Source organism: Pyxicephalus adspersus, chromosome 3, assembly GCF_032062135.1.
Source record: "Pyxicephalus adspersus chromosome 3, UCB_Pads_2.0, whole genome shotgun sequence".
NCBI lineage: Eukaryota > Metazoa > Chordata > Amphibia > Anura > Pyxicephalidae > Pyxicephalus > Pyxicephalus adspersus.
The window spans coordinates 5000833-5008811 of record NC_092860.1 but is presented as its reverse complement, the minus strand read 5'-3'; the positions used below and the strand labels follow the sequence as shown (position 1 = coordinate 5008811).

The following is a 7979-nucleotide window of genomic DNA, read 5'->3' as shown; positions in this document are numbered from 1 at the left end:
GACCAATGAGAAAGCAGCTGTGTGCAGGGGGCTGGATGGAATACAGGTGACCAATGAGAAAGCAGTTGTGTGCAGGGGGCTCAACAGGCATTGGTTTGGCATTAGCCTGTTTATGATTTCCATACAGCAGCACCCTGACTGAGAAGGGAGGACAAGGAACCAATCATGCGTGCTGCATGTAACTGCGCTGCCAAGGATTGGAGAAAAGAGTAGAGCGGTGATCACATGGTCCTAAACCGTCCAACCAGTAGGCTGGGGGCTGAGATAAGACAAAGGAAAAGATAGCCTCTCATGGCAGAGGCTTCCAGTGCTGACCGTTTTTTTAAAAATGGCTGCCCTGCTGCTTTGTCCACGAGTCCCTTACCTGGGATGAGTACACATGAGCCACTTACACTCCAGGTCTGCGATCCAGAACACATTAGAAGGATGTCAGCAATGTACTGCTCATATGACAGGTTCACTTTAACTATAAGTGGTGTCATCCACTAGCCTGTGCTGTGTAAATCCCAGGACTGCATGAACACAAATAGCTTATATGTGTTTCAATCAACTTTATTGCTTTGGTGACAGAGCCACAGCTGGGTGTTCTTTGGCTCACCTGTTCTTTGGCTTGGGAGATCCACGTCTGCAGGAGGAGACCCACGCGGCTCCTGTGATATTTCTTTGTGGTTTTCACAGCGATGAACAAATCCTTCAACTCAAGACGCTTGCTGCTATGAAGGTCGCCCCTCTGGCCGGTGTCCCCAAGAAACTTTGTGTGGTCTCTCCTCCACTCCTGGGAAGGGTTGGTTTGATTGTGCAGGGGATGGGGAAGCCTGGTGATTTCCAGTCGGGCCTCCCGGTGGCTCCGGGAACAGGTGACGTTACAGGCCAGGACGGGCTGAGGATTGGAGAGGCCATGCTGCCTCCAAGGGCCAAGAAGGAAGACGATAATGCAGACAGACACGGAGAGCAGGAAGCAAAGCTTGGTCAATCCCACGCTGGAGATTTTCATTCTTCAGCCCTCTGGAGACGGGCCCCGGTGAGCCAACATCGCAGAGACTTAGGGGACACAAGGTGGTCATACATCAAAAAGCTTTATCGATACCAATCAGGACATGACAACAAACACCCTTCAAAGGGTCATCTCAGAATCAATTTCTAATATTTGTAATAAAGTAAACCCATGATCCTGCCATAAAGACCATCATTCAGGTACTTCCTGTCATTAGGTGACAACCCTATCTACTAATTGTGCTACTGCGTTGTCACAGCACTGCAACCACACCCCGGTCATTCTTGGCTGTGCAAGTTCCTTCCTTAGTTCTGTCCTACAGGGTCACATGAAAAGCTTCTACGTAGTTTATAGCTATTAGTAATATTATACCCCATACCTGTCTGTGTGACACGGCGAGACCCCTCCACACCAACACCCCCGACAAACACTTCTCACAGCTGGTCTGCTGACGTCATCAGAAGACGCGTCGTTGTCACATCACCAGCCCTTCTATCTCCCAACCACAGTCTCTGGTTTTGACGTCGGCGTGATAGAGAGCGCCGTGTACGTCACCCTGGAAGCGTAAGGCGCGTAACCCGGAAGTGGTCGGTGGGCCTGGGCCGGAGCGGCAGACAGCCAGGGGGTAACGATGCCTCTCCCGGTGCAAGTCTTCAGCCTGCAGGTCAGAGGAGGAGGAGGAGAAGGGGTAGGAGTCAGTTTTTTTGGGTGGTGTACTTTTTGTGTATATGTGAGAATCGCAGCCCCCCTGACACAGGGCCTGGACAGAGGACTGTCTTGCCTATAGCAACCCCACAAAATGTTTTTATTGACATTCCCAGCTTGGTTGTTTTGTGTGTGACACTTCTTCCAGGCTCTGTGGTGAGGGAGGCAGCGACCCTCTGTGTGTTGCTGTACCTGTGACAAGCTGGTTGAGCGACTATGTTCAGGGACTGGCTGCTACTTCCATTACAGCTCAGGAAACAATGACTTATATGGGTGTAACTTGCAGCATGGCCTGTCATTGGTGGGCTGGAGGATGTAATCAGCCTGGGGGGTATCACCCTAAGTTGCCTCAGCCTGGAGTATCACCATACAATTGCCTCAGGCTGGGCTTTGTGTAGTAAAAGCTGTCAGTCCTGCCCCAGAGAAGGGGAGATCTAAACTTTCTTTTTCTCAATTGTATCTTTATACTGGAAACTCAGAACTTCCCCCTGTCAGTGTGCTTTTACACTTTGCATGGAGCTATAGAGCCATAGTTACATCAAGTACAACCACTAAGGAAATAAACATATCCCAGATATAAAACCCTATAAGACATAGCTGATCCAATTCTGATCCTGGTACAATTTGCTTCAACAGGGGGAAAAAAAATCTTTCCGATTCCGTGAGGCCATCAGATGTTCCCTGGATCAGCAGTCTCTGTTATCTTTACTTTAAATCCTTAATCCCCAGTTATATTCTGTGCTTCTAGAAATCATTCAGCTTTTTCTTAAAGCAATCTAAAGAACTTGCTGAAACTACTTCCTGAGGGAGCCGATTCCACATTGTCACAGACCTTACAGTGAAGAATCCCTTCCTTATCCGAATATTAAACTTCTTTTCCTCCAGACACAAAGAGCACCCCCTTGTGCTTTGTAATGATCTCAAAGTAAATTTTCGGGAAGGGAGTTCTCTATATGGACCGTTTATATATTTATACAGGGTGATCATATCCCCCCTTATACGTCTCTTCTCAAGGGAGAATAGATTCAGTTCAGCTAATCTCTCCTCTAAGCTGAGCTCCTCCATTACTTTTATTAGTTTAGTTGCCCTTCTCTGCACTTTCTACAATTCCACAATGTCCTTTTTGTGAACTGGGGCCCAAAACTGGACCGCATATTGCAGATGTGGTCTGACCAATGCTTTGTACAGGGGCAGGATAATGTCTCCATCTCTGCAGTCTATTCCTCTTTTATTACAAGAAAGTATTTTACTAGCTTTAGATATTGCAGCTTGGCATTGCATGCTGTTATTAAGTCTATGATCTACCAGAACCCCCAAATCCTTTTCCATTTGACTCCCCCAAGTTTATGTAGTTCAGATCATTAACCATTAGCTGTCCACAGACAATCTCTGGTGTACCAGAATGTAGGTTTGGTGTAGAAATCGTAGTTCACATTAGTGGTTTCTTGTAATAATTTTTACCTCCTAAAACTTCTTGGTAAATCTGGTTGACATTGGAGCAAATGATTATTTTTTTTTGTTCATGAGTGACTGGAGGTGAAGCTGCATTGCTGCACGTTTTTCAGACTCTATATGCAAGGGTGGTATTCTGCCACCACAGTAATCCCTATACAAATGGAACTAGAACTGCTTGTCACTGCTATTCAAACTTTTGTTTCAAGTTAAAAAGAGAAATCACCTTGCTTGGCTTTTTGCAGCTACTTGTAAACACCTAGCAGGTACAGCCTGTTACCTCTCATGGGTACCTAGCAGTTGCCAGCAGGCGATTGGGATTAATAAATTCAACAGTTTTCTAAACGCTAATGGGAACCAAGCCTAAATTATTTCATCACATTGATTACACTACTACACCCCTGCAAGTGATTACATCTTTTCCTAATTATGGGACCCTAGGAAGCTTGGTCACTGTGTTTTGGGCACTGGATAGCTCAGTGTTTCTTCACATTAGGGGAACTCTTAAAATAACTTTCAGGTCTTCAGGGAACCCCTTCAATAATTACTATATACACAGCTTAGTGTATTAGTCTGGTGGTCAGTGGGAACAATTCCTCTTACATTGCTGGCTGGTGGGAAGAATGTCACCCTTACAGATCATTAGTGTCACTTAAACTGGCCGAGAGTCATTGCTCAAGGAACCCCTGGTAACGTCTGTAGGAACCCTGGTTTAGAAACACCAGGGATAATGCATGGATAATAAAAGGTAATGGAAGACTGGAAGACTATGGGGGTGAGCATTACAAGGTTGGAACAAAGTAAAAGAGGTAGAAAGCTGGCAGAATTATAGGGGTTATTAGTCACCTACAACACAAATCACTGCATGTTATCTCACCCATCTTCAGACCACCTGGCCACAGCTTACCCACCCTCAACTGAGGGACCAAAATCTGTGAATCCTCCTGTGCCATTGCAGTGCCTATTGGAAAACTCTCCATTACGGGTGTTGTGATGACAACATAGGGGGCTGCCAGTAGATATATATACATAGCTCACTAGAAACAAGTTAAAGACTTTAAATTGCAAATGTTTTAAAGAAACCCTGTCACCATTCATCTTAACAGTAGTACTTGTAAAGCCCCCGACACTGCTGCTGGGTGCCCCCATCTTTAATGTGATATTAGCAGTTTCTGCAGACTCAGAGCTGTGAGCCAACTGTCATGTCATAGTTTTCTGATTATACTACATTAACGGCTACACTTGCTTTTTCATTCCTTTGAATTACAATTGAATTGAAATTGGTGACGGGATTCTGTAATCTTATATAATATAGCATAACTCCTCTGTAGAAAAAAAAGCAAACTTATCTCCCTGTTTGCAATCTTCCACGGGGTTAAATTACACACACAGACATACAGATGACTCAAAATCCCAAAACTGGAAGATGACCAGATAAAGGTGTTGTCATTGTTGTGGGAGCGAGGGGAGGGGGAGATTCATTTCCAACTAAAAGAATTGCTGCCTCATTGTGTTCTTTACAAACTGATTCGTGAATTGAAGGGTCAGCTTTCATTATACTCACCCGAGCAAACCTCAGTACAATTACATTATCTGGGTTCCTTTAGTTGACAGTCCAATGAAAGCTTCACACAAAAATAAAACTTCTATTTCTGTAGAAAATGTGACTTGTATGTTAGCGTAGACTATTTACTGGAAAATAATCAGTGAGCCAATCACGTGAGCAGGAAATTACATTTCTGGGGTGCTTTCTGTACACCAGTTTTGTCCAGCATGCTTCCAGGTTTACATTATGCATTTCATTTTTGTTTTTCACATTTTGATAACATTAACACAGCTGCACATTGAAATTGAAAAAGCTTAAAAAAAAAAGTTATCTGCACAGGTAGGCACCCTCCATACTGCAAGAGTTTACGGCTTCTTTTATCTAGGGCAGCCTTTGACAACCTTTTTAATGTAGGGGAACCCTTGAAATAACTTGAAATAAGGTGTCAGGCACCCCGGCTGTAATTACTATATCCACAGCTCACAGTATATTAGTGTGGGGGTCAGTGGGAAGAATTTCTCTTACATTGCTTGCCATTCGGAAGAATGTCACCCTTACAGATAGCCAAAAAGCGCAAAATTGCTTTTGACTCAAGGATCCCCTAACAATAATCAGAGGAATCCTCCTAAGGTCCAATGGTACACTGGCTGAGAAACCCTGATCGAGGGGATGATAAATTATGTATACTAGGTCACAGGGAACCCCTTTATGTCTTGATTTGGGTTCTATGCAGCCCCGAAATGTTGCTTTTCTTGTATGATTGTAATGCATTACAAGCAAGTATTGTTAAACTTTATTTTGTGCTAACAACATCTTATCTCTATGGATTCCTTGCAGGCCAGTCATCGGTTGCATTTTGCTTATTGCTTTCCTGTAAATTATTTACGGAAATCTCTGTCTTTATCGCGACGACAACTGAGCTCATAATAAAGCCTAACACTGGGCAGCAAGAAAATATCCTTGCATTGCACTCCTAACCTATTATCCCTGTTACAAACACACACTCTCCAAGGGTTAACAATCAATATCTAATGCAGTGTTTCTACACCTTTTTAACATAGGCAGACCCCTGAAATAACGTCCAGGTCTTGGGGAAACCCCTTCTATACAGAGTACATTAGCATGGTGAATGCCTTTTACATTGCTGGCAATTGGGAAAGAATGTCACCCTTACCCAAAAACATCATGAGAGGTGCAAACTGCTCATTGCTCCAGGAACCCCTGCAACCTGGTTGGAAAACAGAGCTCTAATGCGATAATAATAAGATTAAATACTGGAAAATGTTGAGGGCTTGTACAGGGGTTCACTGCAAGAAAAAGTTTGAACCTGTCTGCTTATATGATTTTTATTTAATAAATAACTGGGTAATATGGTATTAAGTGGAGTGTCAGATAAGAGGCAATGGCTTATCCAGTGCTGATTAACTTCCAGTAGTAGAGTGGATAATAAAAGTTAATGTAATGTCTGCATTGTTATATTCTTCTCCTTAAGGCGCTGGTTCAGACCGGCATTAGGGCTGCTGTATGATTACTCCTTTTTCACTGGTGGGTAATTGGGGGCAGTGAGGTGTTTATTAGCCCCCACTCTAAAATGTTTAAATGCTGGTTCTTTAAGATAAAGCCACCAGTCTAAACAAGTCCTTACTCTCACGTTACATGCAGAAGGTTTGCTTTAAACCCAAATCAGTTCTTCCACCTTTGTTTCCCTTGATTCATGACACCCATTCATGTCCTATCATTAGACCTAGAAGGAAAGAGACATCCTCTGAGTATGGGGCGCCATTGACCTGTACCACTCGCAGTGCAATGATGCAGAATGTAGCACCCAATATCAGCAGAACCTGCATGTCATGTGACTGGTTTGAAGTAAGATAAAACAAAGTGGGGATATCACTTGGGGCAAAAGAGGGAGGCAAAGTGTTGGGCTTACAGTCTTGTTTCATTGTGTGGCATAAAGCATGTTTTCTGTATGCCTTGTGATTGTTATTACTGCTTTCACCTTTACCAGGAAGACGTTGAGTCTGAGGATGCAGAAAGTCAGACCAGCTCAGGATTCTCTCCAGGGACAGATGCATTTTGTAGCCCTTACAACTATAGCTCAGAAAACTATCTTGTAGATTTTTATGGATTGCCCTTCCAGGGTGCCAGCTCGCCAGCCTTCTCAGCGCATTGTGAGGTATCATAGAGGATCCGTTGTCAGGACCATGTGCTGTTGGCAAAAATAAATAATGTAGTATAATGTTTGACAGACAACAGACCTACACTGAGAGATAATGTATGCAGCCATTGCTGATCTGATTATATATACATACACAATCATGGCCAAAAATATTGGCACCCTTGCATTTATGTCAGAAAATTCACCACTCTCCCCAGAAAATTGTTGCAATTACAAATGCTATGGTATTGTCATGTATTTTTCTTTTGTTGGCAATGGAAGAACACAAAAAAGAAGAGAGAAAAATCTGATATATTCCACACAAAACATCAAAAATGTTCTGGACAAAACTATTGTCGCACTCAAGCTAATATTTGGAAGAAATAACTGATGTTAAGCGCGTTCTATTTACATCTCATTTTGGACCACTCTTCCTTTACCAGCTGCTTCAGGTCTCTCAGATTTGAAGGGTTCCTTCTCCCAACTGCTGTTTTTAGATCTCTCCACAGATTCTTTATAGGATTTAGATGTGGACTTATTACTGTCCACTTTAGAACTCCCAAGCACTATGTCATAAACCATTTCTAGGTGCCTTTTGAAGTATGCTTCATTGTCCTGCTGTATGTCCCATCACCTCCGTCCGAGACCCAGCTTTTTGACACTGGGCCCTACATTGTGCCCCAGAATTCTTTGGTAGTCTTCAGCAGTGTTCTCCCCGGCCCCTTTTAGTTGGGTGCACCACCTGGCACATTTCAGTAACCACCCTGCTGTTTTTAGGTAGTTACTGAAGAGTTGGGTTACAATACAAGGGCTGCCACCCGCATGAAATTTCTTCCCACCCGGTTTAAAAGAAATTCTGGGTTGAGCTCTGTTCAGATTTTTTTAACACCATGCAAACAATCAAGATCACTAGTGCCTGGCTGTAGGGACTGTGATCTTTTTTTTCTTTTTTTAAAGGCTTCTTTTTCTTTTCTGTAACCAGTTGAATGACGTGCGTTATTGACAAGCTGTATATTTGTCTCATGTGTCCATGGACATACTCTCAGAAGGATTGTGGCTTCACAGGGGAGTTTTAGCAAACTTCTATCTGGCTTGTTTATGTTCCTGTCAGCAGTGGGGTCCTT

The 7979-nt window shown here is 43.4% G+C and overlaps 2 protein-coding genes across 3 annotated transcripts in view; one reads left to right on the top strand and one right to left on the bottom strand.

Moving 5' to 3' along the window:
• Positions 1-1495, bottom strand: part of RFNG (RFNG O-fucosylpeptide 3-beta-N-acetylglucosaminyltransferase) — a 12813-nt gene extending 11318 nt beyond the window's left edge. Inside the window, exons 1-2 of the mRNA XM_072403386.1 lie at positions 1374-1495; positions 599-1041 (exon numbers count right to left, since the gene is read on the bottom strand). Coding sequence (XP_072259487.1) covers positions 599-994 — 396 coding nt within the window. The 5' untranslated portion in view covers positions 995-1041; positions 1374-1495. The remainder of the gene's footprint in view (positions 1-598; positions 1042-1373) is intronic.
• Positions 1496-1533: 38 nt separating this feature from the next.
• The window catches only part of GPS1 (G protein pathway suppressor 1), a 20465-nt gene continuing 14019 nt past the window's right edge, over positions 1534-7979 (top strand). The window contains exon 1 of one of the 2 annotated variants that reach the window (XM_072403385.1): positions 1534-1658. In XM_072403385.1, coding sequence (XP_072259486.1) covers positions 1626-1658 — 33 coding nt within the window. In that variant the 5' untranslated portion in view covers positions 1534-1625. Of the gene's footprint in view, positions 1683-7979 lie in introns of both variants that reach the window. The other variant, XM_072403384.1, reaches the window with a different exon arrangement.